A 25,743-nucleotide genomic window follows, 5' to 3' on the forward strand; every position below is an offset into this window, starting at 1 on the left:
TGTGGCCGGAGCAGCGCTCGCACCCTGTAAACATCCTTCCAGCTTCTACCTCAATGATGCCACTCTTGACTGCTCCCCTTCTACTTCTCTTTGTCTCCTCCTGATTTTACTTCCCTCCAGTGTTCCCAGTCACATTTCTATATCTCATGTGCCTTGTTTCACCTCTAGATCCCTCAAGTTCTACTTTCTAATTTCATTGGTCCCCTTCCACTCCCCTCAGCCACTCTCCCACAATGGCATATTTCACTGGTAGCTTCCAGTTACCTTCTCTGCCAGTACTGCTCGCTCCCGCTGGAGTCCCCTCACCCTTCTTTGCCGGATGACTGACCGGAATGTTGATGCCCCTTGGTGTTTTGGGATTCTTTTACAGGATAGCAGAAGTCATCCTGAGCAGGAACTCCCCCAAGAGTTATAGGATGAATAGATGTGGGGTACTAGGGTGGACAGATGTGGCAGCCGGAGCAGTGTGTAGCACTCTCGGCACTGGGTCAGTAGGCTGTGGGTTCAAGCCCACAGGGAAGTGCTGCACTGTCAGAGGTGCTGCCTTTCTGGGAAGCCTCTGCCTCTCAGCTGAATGTAAAAGATCCCATGACACTATTGGAAGAGCAGGGGAGTTCTCCCTCATAATATGGCCAATATTTAATCAGGTCATTATCACATTGCTGTTTGTGGGAGCTTGCTCTGTGAAAATTGGCTGCCACGTTTCCTACATTACAACAGTAACTACACTTCAAAAATAGTTCATTGGCTGTCAAGCACTTTGGGGCATCCTGAGGTCATGAAAGGCGCTAATGAAATGCAAGTGTTTCTTCCTCCAAAGGTACAATATTTTAATCTGCATCAGGCATCTGAGGCCTCCACTGGTGTACAGGTATTGCAATTTCTACACAATGGAAATTTCTGGAATTCTTTTTACCAACCCAACCCCTCTCGTATTCAGAGGTGATGTTCCTTGTTCATTAAGATGCAAAATGCCAAGGTTGAACAACAGAAGATTACAATCCCGAAAGGAGCCCTGTTTTAAACCGATCACGCAGTCTTCTGTGAAAATTCAAACTTCGCAGCACATCATTGACGAGTCTCTAGCTGACGGAGCTCCAGGTTCTCCTTCGCCCGTAACTCCTCGCAGTGCTTTGTTTTGTTAGCTTCCTTAGTGTATGCCCAGTTGGCTGACAGGCAGAGTAGGAAGTGGATCTATAAAGAGAGGTTTGGAGATGGTGGAGGAAGGACACACAGACACCCCCACCCAGACACAGACACCACATACCCACACCCAACACATGTAACGAGACTTCAAGCCCACATTCGCCTCTGCCCCAGGGCTGAAGTCACTGCTGCACTCTCTGTGGGTTTGGGATACTGAGTTCTGTGGGTGACTTTCTGTGCTCAGCAAGATGAGGGGGTATGGTAAACTTATCAAATTTGACATCAAGGAGAGGCCAGGTGCAGAGTGAATCTCCCTCCACTCAACATGATCTGCACCATAGGGGACCACTGGCACCAGAGCAAGGGCTGGGAGAGACCAGTCAGGACACAGTTTGTGCCGTCACTTAGTTCCACTATAAACTGGGACCAGGATGCCCAGCCTCGCTCTTTGAAGACCCTCATCGTTGTTTGAAAGAAACAATTTTTGTCCAGTCATCGAGTCGGGACTCAAACCCAGCACTGGGAACAGAGAGCACAGAGCCGTAACCCACTGAGCCATCCCATTCCCAACCAGCTGTACCCAAACATTCAACTCACAGTAAGGTTAGTAACAAGAATCCTGAGCAATTGTGTTTTCCACTGATCTATAGAGGCAGTGCCTTATACTGGAGATGGGTGTGGAAGTGCCTAATTGATTCACTGCACAAGACCATGAATACAGGCTGCCCAGACCAACACTGAGCAAAGTCTGGAAATGCCTCCATCACTTGTGATCAGATACAACGTGGGATGTGACAGAGGTGGGAAACATGGCTCAATACCAGCTACACTGTCCCATCAAACACTCCCAGGAAAGGTACAGCACAGGTTAGATACAGAGTAAAGAACCCTCTACACTGTCCCATCAAACACTCCCAGGGCAGGTACAGCACGGGTTAGATACAGAGTAAAGCTCCCTCTACACTGTCGCATCAAACACTCCCAGGGCAGGTACAGCACGGGTTAGATACAGAGTAAAGCTCCCTCTACACTTTCCCATCAAACACTCCCAGGGCAGCTACAGCACGGGCTAGATACAGAGTAAAGCTCCCTCTATACTGTCCCATCATACTAGATTTCACCCTCTCCAGACCAGGCTGTACCATCTCTTCCCCTATTCCTCATCGCCAGATGAATCTGCCCTGGCCCCCAGAGTTGGTGATTAGTGGAGGTTGACCATTGACTGCCTGCACTGTGGATGTTATCATTACAGGACAGGAACAGGAACCCACATCATCGATCAGCTCACAGACGGCAGCATTTTATTTTCACAAGTCTTTAACGTCACACGTGAAGCAGCTGTAAGCCGAGAAGGCACAATGCTGTACACACTACATGGTAGAAAAACTGAATCCAAACTACTTGCAAAAGGTTGCGTTTAAAAATTATTTCAAGCCCTGAGATTCTACAGACACATTTTTCTCCGTATCCAAAATGGGTTAGAATACACAAGCCTTTTTAATACCAAAACAAATAGTTAAAAAGTTTCCCTTGCGTTATAGTAATATGTCCTTTACGCTAAGTTACTGTCTGTTGCGGTTTACATGATGTTTACCCGATGAGCTCAGGGTCCGTGTGAGGCGAGGAGCAGCTGTTACTGAGGATTCGGAGGGTGTGAGGAACCACAGAAGAGTCCGTGAAGTTTCCCGGATTAAAGTTGTGCAAAAGAGGCGGAGGAAAGGAGAGAGAGAGAGAGAGAGAGAGAGAGAGAGAGAGAGAGCGCGCGAGAGAGAGGTGGGCGCAGTCTGTGCTTCAAGTTAGAATTTCGTGCAGCAGTCATCCCGACTCATAAACTTCAGAACAGCATAGTTATAGGTGGAGGACATCATGTAGGTTAGCTGTGAATGTGAGGGGAGAGGAGGGGGGAAAAGAGGTGAAGAAAAAACAACACATTAAACCATTACAGTCTGTGAAAGCCAAATGTGAATAATACAAAGACTATGATCAGCCACAATAACTAGGCCCATTCACCAGTGATGCAGCCACATTAACAGAGCCCATTCACCAGTGATGCAGCCACATTAACCAGTAATGCAGCCACATTAACCGGGCCCATTCACCAGTAATGCAGTCACATTAACAGAGCCCATTCACCAGTGATGCAGCCACATTAACCAGTAATGCAGCCACATTAACCGGGCCCATTCACCAGTAATGCAGCCACATTAACCGAGCCCATTCACCAGTAATGCAGTCACATTAACCGAGCCCATTCACCAGTAATGCAGCCACATTAACCAAGCCCATTCACCAGTAATGCAGTCACATTAACTGGGCCCATTCACCAGTCGTGCAGCCACATTCACCAGGCCCATTCACCAGTCGTGCAGCCACATTCACCGAGCCCATTCACCAGTCATGCAGCCACATTCACCAGGCCCATTCACCAGTCATGCAGCCACATTCACCAGGTCCATTCACCAGCAGTGCAGCCATATTAACCGAGCCCATTCACCAGTAATGCAGCCACATTAACTGAGCCCATTCACCAGTAATGTACCCTCTCCCAGCTCAGAACAGGATATCCAGCTTTGGTGCTGAGCTCTGAGCCCAGGCAGGTGTGCCCGCATCTACATATGCATGTATGTGCACCTGCCTGTGTATATATGTATACGTGTGTGTTACTGTTGTATTTTGTGCTCTATCCCTAACTGCTGTGGGAGCTGAAAGCTCCTCTCAAATTTATATTCGCATTCATCCTTTTCACACACACAGTAATACACACTCACTGCCCCCCATAAATCTCATTCTTATTTACTTACCAAAGCAATGACTGTGGCTGCAGCTCCAGCAAATGTCGCAATGAACAAATGGTAGGTCAGCTCGAACTGTACCCAAAACATAGAATTACAGGTGAAAGGAATTCAACCTTAAACACACCACCAATTAAACAGAAGGGTCACACCGCAAGTCAGCCGAATATCTAAAGGCTTCCCCTCCCTTCAGGGCTCTGAGGCCTTGGGACTGCTGTGTGTCCCGGCGAGGGATGTTTTTCTGCTCTTCAAGTTGGCATTCTTTGGGATCGACATGTATTGGTCGTCTCCTAGCACTTGAGCCCATTGGAAATTGAGGACTTGGGAGGATATCGAGTAGCATGAGGTCAATTGGTAATGATAGGGAAGATACAGAGTAAAGCTCCCTCTACACTGTCCCATCAAACACTCCCAGGGCAGGTACAGCATGGGTTAGATAAAGAGTAACACTCCCTCTACACTGTCCCATCAAACAATCCCAGGGCAGGTACAGCACAAGTTAGATACAGAGTAAAGCTCCCTCTACACTGTCCCATCAAACACTCCCAGGGCAGGCTCAGCACGGGTTAGATACAGAGTAAAGCTCACTCTGCATTGCCACATCAAACAATCCCAGGGCGGGTACAGCACAAGTTAGATACAGAGTAAAGCTCCCTTTACACTGTCCCATCAAACACTCCCAGGGCAGGTATAGCACGGGTTAGATACAGAGCGAAGATGACCCACTCATACACCAGCAGGATATTCTCACTGCCTCTGAGTTATGAGCCATTCCAAAAAGTGGACTCACAATACAATACAATACAAATCGCTTTATTGGCATGATAAGGTACATCTTATGTTGCCAAAGCATCAAAATACATTTATGGTTGAACACTTAAACGCGGTTCCATTCATACAGTGTATAAACAGGTATATCCCTGAGTTTATAAATATACATTCGCCTTGTTTATATATACTCTTGTCTTAGTTTACTGGTTGTCCCTCTGTTCATGGCAAGCTGTAACATAGTGTGCCGCCAGTGTTACACAGCTTCTCTCCTCCCCCAGTAGGAATGGGAGTTTTTGGTTGTCAGTCAGATTTCTGAATTCAGGGCATATTTGTGAGAATTTTTGGTAGAAATTCTCTCTGATGCCCTGATATTTTCCACAGGCTGTGAGGAAGTGCATCTCTGTCTCAACTACTCCCTGACTGCAGTGAGAGCATATCCTGTCTTCTCTTGGCAGCCTGGTCTGCCTGTGTCTGCCTTTTTCGATCGCTAGGCTATGTTCGCTAAGTCTGTACCTTGTCAAGGTTCTTCTCAGTTTGTTATCCTTTACCATGGTCAGGTAATCAGCTATGTTGTATTGTCTGTTTAGGGCCAAGTAGCAATTGAGTTTGCTTTGGGTTTTTGTTGTTTCTGCCCAATATGACAGATATTTTTCCTTTTGCTTAGCGACGATTGTGTTGGGTCGAATTCTTTGTGTTACCCTGTCACTGTCCTGGGACTGGTTATTGTTAGTATTGTTATTAGTTACTTTATTGAGTCCCAGGACTAGTTGACTGAGGGTATTCTTCTTTATGGTCAGCTCTTGGCATTTCAGGGCGTCGTAGTGATAGCATTGGGGGTTGCTCATTTGTAGGTGATTCCAAAATTTGGTGGCTCTTTTTTGGATAGTGATTATTAATGGGTATTGGCCTAGTTCCGCCCTGCATGCGTTGTTTACTGTTTTCCTTTGAGTCCGGAGGATACTTTTACAGAATTCCGCATGTAGGATCTCAATTGGGTGTTTGTCCCATTTTGCAAAATCTTGTTGTGTTAGTGGTCCCCAGACCTCACTGCCATAGAGTGCAATTGGTTCAATTACTGATTTGAAAATTTTGAGCCAAATGCTAATTGGGATTTCTATTTGAATTGATTTTTTGATGGCATAGAAAGCCCTTCTTGCTTTCTCTTTCAGTTCATTCACAGCCAGTTTGAAGTTTCCCGTAGAACTGATTTTTAAGCCCAAGTATGTGTAGTGAGTGGTTTGTTCAATTTTGGTTGTTCCTACTGTGAAATTTATTGTGGGTCCATGTTGTTTGGATCTTTGCTGGAACACAAGGACTTTGGTTTTTTGGGGATTTATTGTCAGGGCCCAAGTCTGGCAGTACGACTCCAGCAGGTCCAGGTTCTGCTGTAGACCCTCCTTAGTTGGTGACAGCAGAACCAGGTCGTCGGCATAGAGGAGGAATTTAACCTCGTGAGTGAGTGGGAGGGGTTAGTTCCCCTGCCGCAGGCTTGTGGTGCCAGCTTGCTGGATGAATGAGTGAAGACTGCGAGATGGTGTGGAGCAATCTGTTTAGAAGTACCACCTACCTCCGACGTGTTGCAAACAGCCGCTAAACTCAGGCCGCAGACCTTCCCTGGACTGGCATTCCACGGTAGGATCCCTGAAACAGCAGCAGGACAAGGAAGTGGGAAGAGCGTCAGCACAGTTACATTATATACAAGTTAATCGGTGTTGTATTTAGGTGTCAATACAAGCTGGTCGTTGAATTTCTTTCACACTTTTGAAGATTGGCTTTAGCACAAACCAGTTCACCACCAGAACCCAACTGGGCTCACCAACCAGAAAGTCACATGAACACAGGAACAGGACGAGGTCATTTAGTCCCTCGAGCCTGCTCCACCATTCAATCAGATCATGGCTGATCTGTACCTCAATTCCATTTACTCGCTTTTGTTCCATAATCCCTTGATATCCTTACCCAACAAATATCTATCAATCTCAGTCTTCAACGTTTCAATTGATCTCCAGACTTTTGGAGGAAGAGTGTCCCATAAGAAATAGGAGCAGGAGGAGATCCCTAAGTCTGCTTTACCATTCAATAAGATCATGGCTGATCTTCTACATCAACTTCACTTTCCTGCACTATCCTCATATCCCTCGATTCCCTTAGTGTCCAAAAATCTCTCTCAGCCTTGAATATACTCAACGACTGAGCCTCCACAGCCCTCTGGGGTAGAGAATTCCAAAGATTCACCACCCTCTGAGTGAAGAAATTCCTCCTCATCTCAGTCCTAAATGGCCGTCCCCTTATCCTGAGACTGACCCCTGGTTCTAGACTCCCCAGCCAGGGGAAACAGCCTCGCAGCATCTACCCAGTCATGCCCTCCAAGAATTTTATATGTTTCAACAAGATCACCTCTCATTCTTCCAAACTCCAGAGAAAATAGGCCTAGTCCACTCAATCTCTCCTCGTAGGACAGCCGTCCCATCTCAGGAATCAATCTAGTGAACCTTTGTTGCACAAATAAGACAAATATATCCTTCTTTAGATAAGGAGAACAGAACTGTGCACAATACTCCAGTTGTGGTCTCACCAAAGCCCTATATAAATGCAGCAAGACTTATTTACTCTTATACTCCATATCCCACTGGCTAATGAAAGGCCACTATACTGTCTCCTACTCAAACACATTCCTTCCCAGAACCACGATGTTACGCAACCCCTCACCTCCCCCAAACATTCCTCCTCCTACAATTATCAGGTTTTTAAAACCAAAGCTGTTCATCAACTGGCCACGACATAGAAACATAGAAGATAGGAGCAGGAGTAGGCCATTCGGCCCTTCGAGCCTGCTCCGCCATTCAATGAGATCATGGCTGATCATCCAAATTCAGTACCCTGTCCCTGCCTTCTCCCCATATCCCTTGATCCCTTTAGCCTCAAGAAATATATCCAACTCTTTCTTGAATATATTTAATGAACTGGCCTCCACCGCCCTCTGTGGCAGAGAATTCCACAGGTTCACCACTCTCTGGGTGAAGAAATTCCTCCTCATTTCAGTCCGAAATGGCTTACCCCTTATCCTTAGACTATGACCCCTGGTTCTGGACTCCCCGGCCATCAGAAACATCCTTTCTGCATCTAGTCTGTCCAGACCGGACAGAATTTTATAGGTTTCGATGAGATCCCCTCTCAATCTTCTAAACTCCAGTGAGTATAAACCCAATTGACACAATCTCTCCTCGTACGTCATTCCTGCCATCCCAGGTATCAGCCTGGTGAATCTTCGCTGCACTCCCTCCATGGCAAGAACGTCCTTCCTCAGGTAAGGTGACCAAAACTGCACACAATACTCAAGGTGCGGTCTCACCAAGGCCCTGTACAACTGCAGCAAGACATCCTTGTTCTTGTACTCGAATCCTCTCGCTACGAAGGCCAACATACCATTTGCCTTCATAACCGCCTGCTGCACCTGCATGCTTACCTTCAGCGACTGGTGCACAAGAACACCCAGGTCTCTTTGCACTTCCCCTTCTCCCAATCTATTGCCATTCAAATAATAATCTGCCTTCCTGTTTTTGGCCACCAAAGTGGATAACCTCACATTTATCCACATTATAGTGCATTTGCCATGTTTCTGCCCAATCACCCAACCTGTCCAAATCGTACTGGAGTTTCATGACATCCTGCTCACAGCATACCCTCCCACCCAGCTTTGTGTCATCTGCAAATTTGGAGATATTACATCCAATTCCCTCGTCCAGATCATTAATATATATTGTGAACAGCTGGGGTCCAAGGACCGATCCTTGCGGTACCCCACTAGTCACTGCCTGCCACTCGGAAAACGACCCGTTTATTCCAACTCTTTGCTTTCTGTCCGCCAACCAGTTCTCTATCCAAATCAATACCTTGCCCCCAATCCCATGTGCCTTAATTTTGCACGCTAACCTCTTATGTGGGACCTTATCGAAAGCCTTCTGAAAGTCCAAATACACCACATTCACTGGTTCTCCCTTATCTATTTTACCAGTTACATCCTCAAAAAATTCCAGTAGATTAGTCAAGCATGATTTACCTTTTGTAAATCCATGTTGACTTTGTCCGATCCTGTCACTGCTTTCCAAGTGCTCTGCTATTACATCTTTTATAATGGACTCTAGCATTTTCCCCACTACCGATGTCAGGCTTACCGGTTTATAATTCCCCGCTTTTTCTCTGCCACCTTTTTTGAACAGTGGGGTAACATTAGCTACCCTCCAATCCATGGGTACTGTTCCAGAGTCTATTTAGTTCTGGAAGATGACCAGCAATGGATCTACTACTTCCAGGGCCACTTCCTTAAGTACCCTGGGATGTAGATTATCAGGCCCTGGGGATTTATCAGCCTTCAGTCCCATCAATTTTCCTAACACCATTTCCCTACAAATACTGATTTCTTTCAGTTCCACCCTTTCATCAGACCCTATGTTCTGCGGTATTTCTGGGAGGTTATTTGTGTCCTCCTTTGTGAAGACAGAACCAAAATATGTATTTAGTTGGTCTGCCATTTCTTTGCTCCCCATTATAAATTCACCCGATTCTGACTGCAAGGGACCTACGCTTGACTTCACCAATCTTTTTCTCTTTACATATCTATAAAAGCTTGTACAGTCAGTTTTTATGTTCCCTGAAAGCTTACTCTCATATTCTATTTTCCCTTTCTTAATTAATCCCTTTGTCCTCCTTTGTTGAATCCTAAACTGCTCCCAATCCTCAGGATTATTGCTTTTTCTGGCCAATTTGTATGTCCTCTCCTTGGATCTTATGCTATCCCTAATTTCCCTTGTTAGCCACGGTTGAGTCACCTTTTTTGTTTTATTTTTATGCCAAACTGGGATGAACAACTTCTGTAGTTCATCCATTCGGTCTTTGAATGTTTGCCATTGCCTATCCACCGTCAACCCTTGGAGTGCCATTCCCCAATCAATCCTACCCAACTCACTCCTCAGACCATCGTAGTTTCCTCTATTTAAATTGAGGACCCTAGTTTCTGAGTCAACTACTTCATTCTCCATCTTAAATGAAGAATTCTATCATATTATGATCGCTCCGACCCAAGGGGCCGCGTACAACAAGACTGCTAATTAATCCTTTCTCGTTACATAATACCCAGTCTAAGATGGCCTGATCTCTGGTTGGTTCCTCGACATATTGGTCCAGGAAACCATCCCTTAAACACTCCAGGAATTCCTCCTCCACAGTATTGTTACTAATTTGGTTAGCCCTACTTCTGGATTGACCTGGTCATCTGTCCTACTGTGTTTGACACTGCTGATGCCCAACACCGTCCCTGGTACATCCCCTTAGTGATAACTTTGATTATAGGATGCAAGATCTTCCCCTTGGGGGTGACCTGCGCTGCGAGACCTTCACCTTTCCCGAGGGTGTCCTGTACTGTGGGACCCTGGCCCCTTTCCCCTGGGGGTGTCCTGTACTGTGGGACCCTGGCCCCTTTCCCCTGGGGATGTCCTGTACTGTGGGACCCTGGCCCCTTTCCCCTGGGGATGTCCTGTACTGTGGGACCCTGGCCCCTTTCCACTGGGGGTTGTCCTGTACTGTGGGACCCTGGCACCTTTCCCCTGGGGGTGTCCTGTACTGTGGGACCCTGGCCCCTTTCCCCTGAGGGTGTCCTGTATTGTGGGACCCTGGCCCCTTTCCCCTGGGGGTGTCCTGTACCGTGGGACCCTGGCCCTTTTCCCCTGGGGGTGTCCTGTACTGTGGGACCCTGGCCCCTTTCCCCTGGGGGTGTCCTGTACTGTGGGACCCTGGCCCCTTTCCCCTGGGGATGTCCTGTACTGTGGGACCCTGGCCCCTTTCCCCTGGGGGTGTCCTGTACTGTGGGACCCTGGCCCCTTTCCCCTGGGGATGTCCTGTACTGTGGGACCCTGGCCCCTTTCCCCTGGGGGTGTCCTGTACTGTGGGACGCTGGCCCCTTTCCCCTGGGGGTGTCCAGTACTGTGGGGCCCTGGCCCCTTTCCCGAGGGTGTCCTGTACTGTGGGGCCCTGGCCCCTTTCCCGAGGGTGCCCTGTACTGTGGGGCCCTGGCCTCTTTCCCCTGGGGGTGTCCTGTACTGTGGGACCCTGGCCCCTTTCCCCTGGGGGTGTCCTGTACTGTGGGGCCCTGGCCCCTTTCCCGAGGGTGTCCTGTACTGTGGGACCCTGGCCCCTTTCACCTGGGGGTGTCCTGTATTGTGGGACCCTGGCCCCTTTCACCTGGGGGTGTCCTGTATTGTGGGACCCTGGCCCCTTTCCCCTGGGGGTGTCCTGTACTGTGGGACCCTGCCCCTTTCCCCTGGGGATGTCCTGTACTGTGGGACCCTGGCCCCTTTCCCCCCCGAGGGTGTCCTGTACTGTGGGGCCCTGGCCCCTTTCCCCCCGAGGGTGTCCTGTATTGTGGGACCCTGGCCCCTTTCCCGAGCGTGTCCTGTACTGTGGGGCCCTGGCCCCTTTCCCCCGAGGGTGTCCTGTACTGTGGGACCCTGGCCCCTTTCCCCTGGGGGTGTCCTGTACTGTGGGACACTGGCCCCTTTCCCCTGAGGGTGTCCTGTACTGTGGGACCCTGGCCCCTTTCCCCTGGGGATGTCCTGTACTGTGGGACCCTGGCCCCTTTCCCCTGGGGGTGTCCTGTACTGTGGGACCCTGGCCCCTTTCCCCTGGGGGTGTCCTGTACTGTGGGACCCTGGCCCCTTTCCCCTGGGGGTGTCCTGTACTGTGGGACACTGGCCCCTTTCCCCTGGGGATGTCCTGTACTGTGGGACCCTGGCCCCTTTCCCCTGCCGGAGTCCTGTACTGTGGGACCCTGGCCCCTTTCCCCTGGGGGTGTCCTGTACTGTGGGACCATGGCCCCTTTCCCCTGGGGGTGTCCTGTACTGTGGGACCCTGGCCCCTTTCCCCTGGGGGTGTCCTGTACTGTGGGACCCTGGCCCCTTTCCCCCGAGGGTGCCCGGTACTGTGGGACCCTGGCCCCTTTCCCCCCCAAGGGTGTCCTGTACTGTGGGACCCTGGCCCCTTTCCCCCGGGGGTGTCCTGTACTGTGGGACCCTGGCCCCTTTCCCCCGAGGGTGTCCTGTACTGTGGGACCCTGGCCCCTTTCCCCTGGGGGTGTCCTGTATTGTGGGACCCTGGCCCCTTTCCCCCGGGGGTGTCCTGTACTGTGGGACCCTGGCCCCTTTCCCCGAGGGTGTCCTGTACTGTGAGACACTGGCCCCTTTCCCCCGAGGGTGTCCTGTACTGTGGGACCCTGGCCCCTTTCCCCTGGGGGTGTCCTGTACTGTGGGACCCTGGCTCCATTCCCCTGAGGGTGTCCTGTACTGTGGGACCCTGGCCCCTTTCCCCTGAGGGTGTCCTGTACTGTGGGACCCTGGCCCCTTTCCCCTGAGGGTGTCCTGTACTGTGGGACCCTGGCCCCTTTCCCCTGGGGGTGTCCTGTACTGTGGGACCCTGGCCCCTTTCCCCCGAGGGTGTCCTGTATTGTGGGACCCTGGCCCCTTTCCCCGAGGGTGTCCTGTATTGTGGGACCCTGGCCTCTTTCCCCTGGCGTGTCTTGTACTGTGGGTCTTGGCACAGCCTCTGGAAGTGTCCTGTACTGTGGGGCTACCAGTGTCAAGGTGTACATGGAAAAAAAATCAGATTATTTCAAAAACTGTATTTAACTTTTAAAAGTGGCCCAAATCCATACCGTACTGTCTGGCATCCACACAAATATCATCGAAGCCCGTGCCATTTTCTGTCACATATTTGACCATTTGGCATGTGGACCACATGGTGTAGTAAATGTAGACTGGCAACGCAGAGAAGGCGAAGACTCCCATCCAGGTCACGCCCAGGGCGTAGGTCAGGAAGATGAACTGCAAGTAGAGGAGAAGTCAGTGGGAAATGCAGCCAAGCTCAGCCCAGCACGTCATGTGTATGGGGGAAGAGAAACCGTGCTGGAAAAACCTCAACCCAGCCAGGAAATCTCTCAATAACCCAACGGTGCAGAACGGAAATGGACATTGAACTGGCGTCATGATCTAAAATGGGTCACAATCCACTTTAAATAGGTCAACTATTAGATGTAATCTTCACCCCTCCAGGACTCACCGTCAAACACTAGGATGAAGCCATTTACAATCTGCTCCAAGGTGCTCCAGTCCAACTTTCCAGTTTTCTCTTCATACTGCACAGGGAGCTTTATCAAGGAAGCTTTCTAAACAACACCCCACAGAACATGTAGGACAAAAGCTCCATCAGGTACATTATACTTAGGAATTGTTGGATGAAAAAAGACCAAGGTCCATCTCATGCATCTCCTACCATCCTGGGAGTCACATGATACAACGATAATGGAGTGTTGACCAATCACAGCATCAATCTCTATCAGTGAGTCTACAACAGACCCAGACATGAGGCGAGAGAAAGCCCAGTGGTGGAGAGCTTTGGGAACCCCAGGTCCAAAGTCGCCTCTTCCTCCCGAGCTCGCTACACTCACCATGTCATGTCTCAAATTACTCCAACTGGATCCCAAAATGTTATTTTCTGAAAGAAATCTATCTAATTTACATTTGAATGAATCAACACTAACTGCTTCCACCATCTCCCTAGGGAGCCTGTTCCACAGATTGACCACTCGCTCACTGAAATACGGTTACCAGATTAGTTTTGAATTTACTCCACTTCAAGCGCAGACCATGTCCTTTCGTTCTACTGTTCTGGACAAGGTGAAACAGCTCGTCGCGTTCGACATTAGCTAGTCCCTTTAGAATCCTAAACACAGCGATCACATCACCTCTCAACATTCTCTTCTCCAGTGGGAACATGCCCATTATAGGGCTATTTCAAAACATTTTTACAATTCATGGCCAGGTCTGATGGGAGGAAACTTTTGATCCAGCGCATGGACCTCAGATGCTTGGGCCAGGCAGCAACATCCATAGGGTATGCAGATAGTCAGAGGATGATGTAGCCAGAGGCTGGGCTCAGGTCCAAGGTTGCCCTGCACAGGGAAGGTTTCAATCAAAGAAGATTTAACTTTAAAACAATACCTCAGTTTCAATGTTCAGTTGGTAGGGGAAGCAGTGCCTGAAATTTCCAAACCAGGTCCCAGGGCCCATCCTTGATCTATGCTAAGGTCGTCTTCTTCTTCGGCAGTCCCTCGGAACCGAGGGTGACTTGCTTCCACATTAAAAATGAGTTCTCAGGTGACTGATGAGTCCAATGCGGGGCCTACAGTCTCTGTCACAGGTGGGGCAGACGGTGGTTGAAGGAGCGGGTGGGTGGGTGGGGTGCTTGGGTTGACGTGCGCTCCTTGCGCTGCCTGCGCTTGGCTTCCGCTTGCTCCCGAAGAGACGCGAGGTGTTCTGCGCCTTCCTGGATGCTTCTCCTCCACTTTGTGCGGTCTTGGGCCAGGGATTCCCAGGTGAAAGTTGGGATGTTACACTTTTTCCAAGGAGGTTTTGAGGGTGTCCTTGAAGCGTTTCCTCTGCCCACCTGGGGCTCTCTTGCCGTGCCGGAGCTCCGAATAGAACGCTTGTTTTGGGAGTCTCGTATCGGGCATGCGGACAGTGTGACCCGTCCATCGGAGCTGATTGAGCGTGGTCAAAGCTTCGATACTGGGGATGTTGGCCTGAGCAAGAACACGGACGTTGGTGCGCCTATCCTGCCAGTGGATTTGCAGGATCTTGCGGAGGCAGCGTTGGTGGTACCTCTCCAGTGCTTTGAGGTGCCTGCTGTACATGGTCCATATCTCTGAGGCATACAGCAGGGCAGGTATCACTGCTGCTCTGTAGACCATGAGCTTAGTGCCGGGTTTGAGGTCCTGGTCTTCAAACACTCTCTTCCTCAGGCGACCGAAGGCTGCACTGGCACACTGAAGGCAGTGTTGGACTTCGTCGTCGACGTCTGCCCTTGTTGACGGTAGGCTCCAGAGGTATGGAAAGTGGTCCACATTGTCCAAGGCCTTGTCGTGGATTTTGATAATCGGGGGGCAGCACTGTGTGGCGGGGGCAGGTTGGTAGAGGACCTTTGTCTTACGGATGTTTAGTGTAAGGCCTATGCTCTCGTATGCTTCGGTGAAGGTATTTACGATGGTTTGGAGTTCGACCTCCGTGTGAGCGCAGGCGCAAGCATCGTCGGGACCCCAAGCTGTTCCTAACTTTAGACACATAATACAAACTGGCCAAGTTGGCACAGAATACAGTCCGCACTGCTTACAGCGGGCGTGTTGGTGTCAGTGCGATTTGCCTGTGATAGCTAGTAGAACCCGACGGCCGAGATCTTGGAGGTGGCCAGCAACCTGGTGCATGCCAAGAGATTTAGTAGTAGATAGTAGGTAGATCTCAGCTGGGTCACTGCATTGGCCTCAGTGCCTGATGAACCTTGCTGGCTGTTTTTTTGACTAGGTGACATCCCAAGTGGATAGTGGCAAAAAACATATGATGTGATGTGCTAGATTTCCAAATGGCGTTTGCTAAAGGTCCTCATGAAAGGCTGCTAGCTGAATCCAGGAGCAGTGGGAGTTCAAGGCAAACTCTGGGCGCAGACAAAGAATTGTCCGGGTGGGGGAGGGGGAAGGAGGAGAGGAGTGCCCCAGTATTTGGTGATGGGACCCCAAGCTGTTCCTAACTTTAGACACATAATACAAACTAGCCAAGTTGGCACAGAATACAGTCGCACCGCTTACAGCGGGCGTGTTGGTAGCTTGTAGAACCCGACGGCCGAGATCTTGGAGGTGGCCAGCAACCTGGTGCGTGCCAAGAGATTTAGCTGCACTGAAGCACAGAGGGAATCTTCATTCTCCATCTCCCCATACCATTACTTAATGCCCCGCGTACCCAGACTCTACAGTCTCGACAAGCCCTGGGACCGTTCAAGAGATGATCAGGCTGTGACGGGGGCAGACAGAGGTGACTGGAGGAGGGCGAGTTGAAAAAGTCAAGTCCGCTCTCTCATCTTCGCCACTGGTAACAGAAAAGTTTGTAATGTGTTCATTTTAAAATGGAGCCAGTATGTGTCGTGTTATAGGATGGTGTGAATGATGCCCCCTGCTTGTCTACCAATACCCGCTCTCTAGGCCCCCCTGAGCAAGAGTGTTCGGCACCCACCAAACAGTGTCCCACCAAGAGCCAAGGCAACAGGGGGGAGAAAAATACCAAAAAATGACAAGAATGGAACTCGGCAACTTCCACACCGTGTCACTACATCCGCCCATGTTTTGGGAGGGCGACAAAGAGGATGGAGCATCAGGCCATAGAGAGTGGTATGTATCTGAGCCCAGCACCTTTACCCCTGGAGTACGATCCCACAATCCAACAACCCATTCACATTGCAAAATCCCCAATCCCAACAATTTATTTACGATTCAAACTTCCAATTCCGATGATTCCTTTACGTTGCAAGATCCACCTCCCTCCAACAATACCCGATGAGGGTTCACAGTTGAGCTGTGAACAGAGGTCAGAGTCTGGACGGTTTTACATGGTGCGAGCTTGGATCGACTTACCGTTGCGCTCACACATCTCCCACACACGGTGGTCCGGAATTCCCCGAAGAGGGCCTTGATGGCACTGGTTGTGTAGAACCCCTCCGCCAGCAGCAGCACCCCATACAAGAAGAAGAAGGAGGCAGTCCCATAGATAATGTACTGGAACACCTGGATTCTGGAGCAGCAGAGAGAACAGGCAATTTAAAAGGTTTAACAACTTCAACTCTCACTCACACACAAGAGGGCAGATCACACAACTAGAGCGAGACAACTTGAAACATTCAAACATTCTTTGCAAGGGGATTCTCCTCCTAAACTCTAGGGCAGGTACAACACGGGTTAGATACAGAGTAAAGTTTCCTCTACACTGTCCCATCAAACACTCCCAGGGCAGGTACAGCATGGGTTAGATACAGAGTAAAGCTCCCTCTACACTGTCCCATCAATCACTCCCAGGGCAGGTACAGCACGGGTTAGATACAGAGTAAAGCTCCCTCTACACTGTCCCATCAATCACTCCCAGGGCAGGTACAGCATGGGTTAGATACAGAGTAAAACTCCCTCTACACTGTCCCATCAATCACTCCCAGGGCAGGTACAGCACGAGTTAGATACAGAGTAAAGTTTCCTCTATACTGTCCCATCAAACACTCCCAGGGCAGGTACAGCACGGGTTAGATACAGAGTAAAGTTTCCTCTATACTGTCCCATCAATCACTCCCAGGGCAGGTACAGCACGGGTTAGATACAGAGTAAAGTTTCCTCTACACTGTCCCATCAATCACTCCCAGGGCAGGTACAGCACGAGTTAGATACAGAGTAAAGTTTCCTCTATACTGCCCCATCAATCACTCCCAGGGCAGGTACAGCACGGGTTAGATACAGAGTAAAGTTTCCTCTACACTGTCCCATCAAACACTCCCAGGGCAGGTACAACACGGGTTAGATACAGAGTAAAGTTTCCTCTATACTGTCCCATCAATCACTCCCAGGGCAGGTACAGCACGGGTTAGATACAGAGTAAAGCTCCCTCTACACTGTCCCATCAACACTCCCAGGGCAGGTACAGCATGGGTTAGATACAGAGTAAAACTCCCTCTACACTGTCCCATCAAACACTCCCAGGGCAGGTACAGCACGGGTTAGATACAGAGTAAAGCTCCCTCTACACTGTCCCATCAACACTCCCAGGGCAGGTACAGCACGGGTTAGATACTGAGTAAAGCTCCCTCTACACTGTCCCATCAATCACTCCCAGGGCAGGTACAACATGGGTTAGATACAGAGTAAGGTTTCCTCTATACTGTCCCATCAATCACTCCCAGGGCAGGTACAGCACGGGTTAGATACAGAGTAAAGCTCCCTCTACACTGTCCCATCAACACTCCCAGGGCAGGTACAGCATGGGTTAGATACAGAGTAAAACTCCCTCTACACTGTCCCATCAAACACTCCCAGGGCAGGTACAGCACGGGTTAGATACAGAGTAAAGCTCCCTCTACACTGTCCCATCAACACTCCCAGGGCAGGTACAGCACGGGTTAGATACTGAGTAAAGCTCCCTCTACACTGTCCCATCAATCACTCTCAGGGCAGGTACAGCACGGGTTAGATACAGAGTAAAGCTCCCTCTACACTGTCCCATCAAACACTCCCAGGGCAGGTACAGCACGGGTTAGATACAGAGTAAAGCTCCCTCTACACTGTCCCATCAAACACTCCCAGGGCAGGTACAGCACGGGTTAGATACAGAGTAAAGCTCCCTCTACACTGTCCCATCAAACACTCCCAGGGCAGGTACAGCACGAGTTAGATACAGAGTAAAGCTCCCTCTACACTGCCCCATCAAACACTCCCAGTGCAGGTACAGCACGGCTTAGATACTAAGTAAAGCTCCCTCTGCACTGCCCCATCAAACACTCCCAGGGCAGGTACAGCACGGGTTAGATACTGAGTAAAGCTCCCTCTACACTGCCCCATCAAACACTCCCAGGGCAGGTACAGTACGGGTTAGATACAGAGTAAAGCTCCCTCTACACTGTCCCATCAAACACTCCCAGGGCAGGTACAGCACGGGTTAGATACAGAGTAAAGCTCCCTCTACACTGTCCCATCAAACACTCCCAGGGCAGGTACAGCACGGGTTAGATACAGAGTAAAGCTCCCTCTACACTGCCTCATCAAACACTCCCAGGGCAGGTACAGCACGGGTTAGATACTGAGTAAAGCTCCCTCTACACTGTCCCCATCAAACACTCTCAGGGCAGGTACAGCACGGGTTAGATACAGAGTAAAACTCCCTCTACAGTGTCCCATCAAACACTCCCAGGGCAGGTACAGCACGGGTTAGATACTGAGTAAAGCTCCCTCTACACTGTCCCCATCAAACACTCCCAGGGCAGGTACAGCACAGGTTAGATACAGAGTAAAACTCCCTCTACACTGTCCCATCAAACACTCCCAGGGCAGGTACAGCACGGGATAGATACAGAGTAAAGCTCCCTCTGCACTGTCCCATCAAACACTCCCAGGGCAGGTACAGCACGGGTTAGATACAGAGTAAAGCTCCCTCTACACTGTCCCATCAAACACTCCCAGGGCAGGTACAGCACGGGTTAGATACAGAGTAAAGCTCCCTCTACACTGTCCCATCAAACACTCCCAGGGCAGGTACAGCAAACACACAGACAGGGACAGAGGTGGAGTGACAGGTGGCAAGAGGGGCATATAGGAACAGAAGGAGGCCATTCAGCCTCTCAAGCCTGCTTTGCCATTCTATTAGATCAGGGCTGATTTTTACCTCAACTCCATTTACCCGCCTTCACTCCATATACCTTGATACCCTTACCCAACAGCCTTTTTGGGGGGGGGGGGGGGGGGGGGTGGAAAAAGAGAGCTCCACATTTCTACAGCCCTTTGTGTTAAAAAGTCCTTCCTGATTTCACTCCTGAACGGCCTGGCTCTAATTTTAAGGCTATGGCCCATCTTTCTTAATTCTCCCGCCAGAGGAAATAGTTTCTCTCTATCAACTCTACTAAATCCTTTAAACACCTCGATCAGATCGCTCCTTAATCATCTACATTCAAGGGAATACAAGCTGAGTTTATGTAACCAATCCTCATAATTTAACCCTTTTAGCCCCGGTATCATTCTGGTGAATCTGGGCTGCTCCCCCTCCAAGGCCAATCTATCCTTCCTGAGGTGTGGGGCCCAGAACTGGACGCAGTGTCCAGATGGGCTCTGATCAGAGCTCGGTACACCTGAGCATAACTTCCTCCCCTTTGTATTCCAGCCCCTTTGAGAGAAAGGCCAACACGCCATTAGCCTTTTAAATTATTTTTGTACCTGCTCACTAGTTTTAGTGATTTCTGTGGTTGGACCCCTAAATCTCAGTTCCTCTACAGTTCCCAGCTTCTCACCATTTAGAAAAAACTCTGATTTATCTTTCTTGTGTCCAAAGTGGATGAGCTCACACTTCCCTGTAATGTACGTACCTTTAAGGGGGAGAGCTACTTTTTACAGCTCCTGTATACTGTAGTACCGGCAGTGACCACACCTGTATATAAACCCCGAGTAGTGATCTGTACAGTTAGTTCTAGCGTAACCCTCATTCAGTAAACACCTGTTGAATCATTCTCTGCAGTCTGTTGTCTGATTATTGAAGGACACATCATTAAGATACACGGATCTAACAGTGGCGACGAGCAAGTTCGAACCTACCAGCAACTTGGCCTCACCTCCCAGGGATTCGCTCCTGGAGAACAGTGGAAGAAGGTCGAGTCCAGAAGCACGGGCGTCGACCACGGGCAACCGCCCAGTCATCCAGCAGAGATTTGAGCATCGCAGGGGAGGCTGTCGAGAGTCAGGCTTGGCTTTCCAGTCACGGTGGTCCAGCAAAACAGGCTGGCAACAGGTACTGCGCAGACCCTTCCTGGACAGCGGCGGGCTAGAGCCCGACCGAGAGGCACAGAAAAAGGCCGAGCAGCGTCGACGGGAGAGACGAGAGAGAGCAGACCGCAGCCGGTGTTCAAGGGCCGAGCAGCGTCGATCGGGGAGAGAGAGAGGGCAGAGCGCACAGGGCGCAGCCGGTGTTCAAGGGCCAAGCAGCGTCAACGGGGGAAGAGAGGCGCGCAGGAAAACGCGAGGCGCTGCCATTGCCATGAGGACCGCACAGAGCGGCGTTGGCAGCAGCGCAGGAGCAGCGCACGAAACCCACAGGGCGTCGCCATTTGCCACGAGGACCGCCGAGAGCGGCGTTGGCAGCAGCGCGGGAGACGCCATTTTAAGCCACAGCGGGGAAGAAAGGAAAGCGCAGGAGACGCCATTTTAAACCAGTCTAACCACACCCAAAAATGCCGAAGAGTGGCAATATCACAGCATTCGACAATGAAGTCGAAGATTGGACGACATATGTCGAACGCATAGAAATATACTGCAAGGCGAATGAAGTGCCAGATGACAAGAAAGCGCTGGTATTGTTGAATTCAATGGGTGCAAAAACGTACGGCTTACTATGAAACCTAGTAACCCCAGAGAAGCCAGTAGAAAAGGATTTTGAAAACATAGTGTCAATCCTACAGGACCACTTAAACCCCACACCGCTGCTGATAGCAGAAAGATTTAAGTTTCACAAAAGGAACCAGCATAAAGATGAAAGTAATGCTGAGTATTTAACGGAACTGCGCAAGTTATTGAAACACTGCCAGTTTGGAACGGGACTAGCAGATACTTTAAGGGACAAGTTTGTGTGTGGGCTTCAAAGTGAAGGAACCCAGAAACGGCTTCTATCAGAAAAGGATCTTACGCTGGACAAGGCTTTCAGCATTGCAGTATCACATGAAGCAGCAGCACGGGGCGCTGCAGAGATACAACGGAGACCGCAAGAATATGGCACAAATGAAATGTCATACGGAACAGTGAAGTGCTATCGCTGCGGCAGAACAACACACGGCCATAATGATTGCTGGTTCAAGGACAAAGTGTGCAGACAGTGTGGAAAAATAGGACACATAGCAAGAGTCTGCAGGTCGGGAAAGGAAACCAGCAGCAAGAAATCTCCACAGGAGAAGTACAAGAAGGTACATAAGGTGACGGAGAGTAGTTCAGACGAACAGAAGAGTGATACAGACTCCGGAAGCAAGGAGCTGGGTTGTCTGAAACTACATAATGTGATCAAAACGGAGGATCACCAAACTATCTGGGTCACGCTCAAGATAGCAGGAGTCCAAGTGAAAATGGAATTGGACACAGGATCAGCCCTAACAGTCATAAACCGAAGGGACTACAAGCGGCTGTTCTCACATATACCCTTGAGAGATACAAAGATTGTCTTGAAGACGTACACGGGGCAAAAAGTCTACCCCAAAGGAAAAATAAGGGTGAACGTTATATATAATGGCAAGGAAACACCAAAAATTGACCTATATGTATTGCCAGATGGAGGACCACCACTACTAGGACGTGAATGGATCCGGAAGATACAGCTAGATTGGCATTCCATACAGGCACTGACTGTGGCTGACAAAAAGGATGACGACGTCACACCTGGGCGACTGTCAAAGACCCTAACTGACGCGAAATAAGTGTTCCAGCAAGGACTCGGAACACTAAAAGGCATGACAGCGATGATTAAAATTGAAGAAAACGCAAGCCCCAAATTTTTTTTAACGCCAGACCGGTACCTTATGCAATCCACCCAGCCGTCGAAGCAGAGCTGGAGAGTCTGGAACGTTCAGGTGTACTGTCCAAGGTAGGCTGGAGCGAGTGGGCTACACCCATCGTCCCTCTGATGAAAAAGTCGTTGAGCAGCACGCCTGGGGAACCATAGAAGGTTCACATCTGTGGGGACTTTAAGGTAACAGTGAACCCGGTCCTTCACACCGTACAATATCCACTTCTGCGGATTGAAGATATTTTCGCCTCGCTATCTGGAGGGAAACGCTTCACTAAGATTGATCTGGCCCAGGCGTATCTGCAAATGGAGGTAGAAGAAGCATCAAAAAATACCTCACAATCAACACCCATAAAGGTCTCTACCAATACAACCGGCTGGTATTCGGGGTAGCATCAGCTCCGGCTATTTGGCAGAGGGCAATGGAACAAGTCCTGCAAGGAATCCCAGGGTCCCAGTGTTATTTGGACGACATCCTGGTCATGGGCGAAAATGACAGTGATCACCTTGCCAGGTGCTCACTAGATTGTAGGAATATGGGCTCCGAGCTAACCGCCCCAAATGCGAGTTTATTAGAAAACAGATCTCGTATTGTGGCCATGTTATCGATAAAGAGGGGTTACATAAGTCCCCAGAGAAGATTGAGGCAGTAGTCAAGGTTCCAGCACCGGAAAATGTGTCACAACTGAGGTCGTTCCTCGGGCTGGTAAACTACTACCATAAGTTCTTGCCAAATTTGTCTACAATACTACACCCACTGAACACCCTACTACAAACTGGGGTGCCATGGAAGTGGAGTGACGAATGTAGACGAGCTTTCCAGAAGAGCAAAACACTAATCACATCGAAAGAGGTATTGGCCCATTACAGCCCGGCATTACCAATTCGGTTGGCATGTGATGAGTCACCCTACGGCATTGGAGCGGTGCTGTCGCACAAATTCTCGGACGGCTGGGAGAGGCCAATAGCCTTGGCGTCAGGATCACTAACCTCAGCCGAGCGTAACTACGCCCAGATTGACAGGGAGGCCCTCAGCCTAGTGTGTGGAGTGAAAAAATTCAACCACTATCTGCATGGGCCGAAGTTCACCTTGCTGACTGACCACCAACCACTTGTCTCCATCTTTAATCCAAAGAAGGGCGTTCCGTTGATGACTGCACAACGGCTACAAAGATGGTCCCTTTTTCTAGGGTCGCACCAATATGAAATCGAGTATAAGGGCACGAAACAGCATGGAAACGCTGATGGGCTATCACGCCTGCCACTGCCTACTGCGGAGGAAGCACCAGCAGTGGACCCTGTCGAAATATTTCATTCGACTATAATTGAACGCTTGCCAGTAACTAACGCTGGTATAGAGAAGGGGACCCCAAATGACCCGACACTGTCTCAGGTATATGATTTGACGGTGAAGGGATGGCCAGCACATGGCGACTCACTGTTGCCAGCATTCTCATTCAGAAGAGAACAGCTGTCAGTATGCCAGGGGACCTTGATGTGTGGATCCTGAGTGGTAATTCCACCCAAGTTAAGGGAGAGAGTGCTCAATGAGCTTCACGAAGGTTATCTGGGAGGGGTGAAAATGAAAAGCCTTGCTAGGGCTTATGTGTGGTGGCCGGGGATCGATCAGCAAATCGAGGACCTGACAAAGAGCTGCTCAGGATGCCAGAAGGTCCAAAATGTACCACCACATGCCCCTCTACACCCATGGGAGTGGCCCTCATCTCCATGGCAACAGGTGCATATTGATTTTGCTGGTCCATTCATGGACTCAATGTTTTTAATAGCCGTGGATGCGCACTCGAAATGGCCTGAGGTCATCAAAATGTCCTCCACCACCACGGAGAAAACTATTGCAGTCCTATGGACCATTTTTGCCAGGAATGGCTTGCCAGAACAGATTTGCTCCGACAACGGACCACAGTTTGTGTCCGAAGAGTTCCGGAGGTTCTTGAAAAAGAATGGGGTAAGGCATTACACATCCGCCCCGTATCATCTAGCCACAAATGGATTGGCTGAGAGGTTCGTACAAACCTTTAAGAAGGCAATAAAGGCTATGTACAATGACAACATTCCGCTGCAGCACAAGGTGGACAATTTCCTGTTCGCCTACCGGAATGCGACACATGCAGTCAACAACCAGGCCCCAGCCATGATATTCTTTAACCGAAGGTTAAGATCTCGCCTGGATTTGCTCAGACCAAACGTACGAAGAGATGTTGAGAGTAAGCAATTCCAGCACATCCATGAGAAGCCAACAAGGAGCTTCAATGTAGGGCAACCAGTCTTGGCCCGCGACTAACGAACAGAAAAATGGCAGCCAGGAACGATATGCACACGGCAGGGCTCACTAATGTACACAGTGGACGTTGGGGAGAGCATCGTGAGACGCCATGCTGACCAGATCCTAGAGTCACAGGAACAAGTCAACTCCATGCCTCGCCCATACGTACCTGGTGATGAACCCGACGTACAGGTAGCATCTACCCCAGAAACAGTAGCATCGGAAGCGGATGAACCAACCGACGACAGGGGGCCAGAATCGCCTCCGCACCAAGAGCAAGACACTCGGGAAAGGCGCTATCCAGAAAGGATCAGGAAGCCTCCCCAAAGACTGAATTTATAAATAGACTATTTTCAGCTAATGTTGCATGTTAAAAGTGTTAATTGTAATTAGTTTGATATTTAATTGTTAAATGAGTGTTATGGTACTGTTAATCTAAAAGGGGAGGAATTGTAATGTATGTACCTTTAAGGGAGAGAACTACTTTTTACAGCTCCTCTATACTGTAGTACCGGCAGTGACCACACCTGTATATAAACCCTGAGTAGTGATCTGTACACTTAGTTCTAGAGTAACCCTCATTCAGTAAACACCTGTTGAATCGTTCTCTGCAGTCTGTTGTCTGATTATTGAAGGACACAGCATTAAGATACACGGATCTAACATTCCCCACATTGAACTCCATCTGCCACAGTTTTTCCCACTCACTATCTGCCGATGTCCCTTGGTGACTTTCTGCTCCCATCTACACAACTTAGTGTCATCAGCAAGTGGGGGTGAGGCCGAGACCGAGGTAGCTGGACAGATGAGAAAGACGTCAAGATACTTACACATTCACCAGGAGAGCGTAGTCCATGAAGTCATTGGAGAAGTAAAGCTCGATGAGTTTCTCCGTCCCAGTCAGGGCCTCGTGGCCACAGCCACAGAAAAGGGCCACTCCCACAAAACACAGGATGGTAGCGATGAGAGAGGCATAGGGAACACCCCGGAGACATCTCACACAGCACTCCGAGCAACCTGTGGGTAAAGCCAAGAGTGAGAGAGATACTACAGGAACCGGCCCCCACCTCACCCCTCTCCCTTACCCCTCCCCCTCCCATCACCCGCCCCAACATGGGCAATGTAAATACCCAGTGATACAGAAACCAGCCTTGTCCTCTACCCCTCTACTCAACAGTGAAGGTTCCAGAAATAACAACAGAAAATGCTGGAAAAACTCAGCAGGTCAGGCAACATCCGTGGAGAGAAATTTGAGTTGACATTTCGGGTCGAACCCTTCTTCAAAACTGGAAAGAAAAGAAATTAGATCGAAGGCAGGGCTGCGATTGGACAAAAGAAGTGAAAGAAACAAAAGAGCTAGACGAGATGGTAATAGGCTGAGATTAGGTGTAAAGTGTACTGGCAGGGCAAGAGGTAACTGCCAGGTGTGAGAGAGAAACAAAAGGAAAGGGGGGGGGGGAAAGGAGTGGAAAAATTACGAGAAAAAAGTGTAATAGGGGCCGAGGTTATTATCTGAAATTGTTGAACTCGATATTGAGTCCGGAAGGCTGCAGGGTGCCTAACCGGAAGATGAGGTGCTGTTCCTCGAGTTTAC

The 25,743-nt window shown here is 49.6% G+C and overlaps 1 protein-coding gene across 2 annotated transcripts; it reads right to left on the reverse strand.

The window, feature by feature from the left end:
• Positions 1-805: 805 nt before the first annotated feature.
• On the reverse strand, positions 806-25,095 carry LOC147124889 (proteolipid protein DM alpha). Of its 2 annotated transcripts, none has more exons than XM_085994261.1 (6): positions 24,980-25,095; positions 16,213-16,369; positions 12,412-12,580; positions 6,277-6,350; positions 3,948-4,013; positions 806-1,194 (listed from the first exon to the last, which is right to left on the reverse strand). In XM_085994261.1, the coding sequence occupies exons 1-6, from the start codon at positions 25,003-25,005 to the stop codon at positions 1,069-1,071; spliced, it is 618 nt and encodes a 205-aa protein (XP_085850387.1). In that variant the 5' UTR covers positions 25,006-25,095; the 3' UTR covers positions 806-1,068. The 2 variants fall into 2 exon arrangements, with proteins under 2 accessions (XP_085850387.1, XP_085850396.1); XM_085994270.1 differs by lacking the exon at positions 806-1,194 and adding an exon at positions 2,431-3,023.
• Positions 25,096-25,743: the final 648 nt, after the last annotated feature.

This window comes from Somniosus microcephalus, chromosome 1, assembly GCF_052327205.1.
Source record: "Somniosus microcephalus isolate GS21.2 chromosome 1, FLI_Smic_1.0, whole genome shotgun sequence".
NCBI lineage: Eukaryota > Metazoa > Chordata > Chondrichthyes > Squaliformes > Somniosidae > Somniosus > Somniosus microcephalus.

What these genes read in the sequence shown, in the direction of transcription:
- LOC147124889 (XM_085994261.1), bottom strand. Translation starts at nt 25,005, where the DNA reads ATGGACTACGCTCTCCTGGTGAATGT. An exon ending in GGAGATGTGTGAGCGCAACG is followed by an intron (nt 12,581 to 16,212) that starts GTAAGTCGATCC and finishes CTCTACTTGCAG; the next exon opens with TTCATCTTCCTGACCTACGC. An exon ending in CAGCCACAGTCATTGCTTTG is followed by an intron (nt 1,195 to 3,947) that starts GTAAGTAAATAA and finishes CTCTCTTTATAG; the next exon opens with ATCCACTTCCTACTCTGCCT.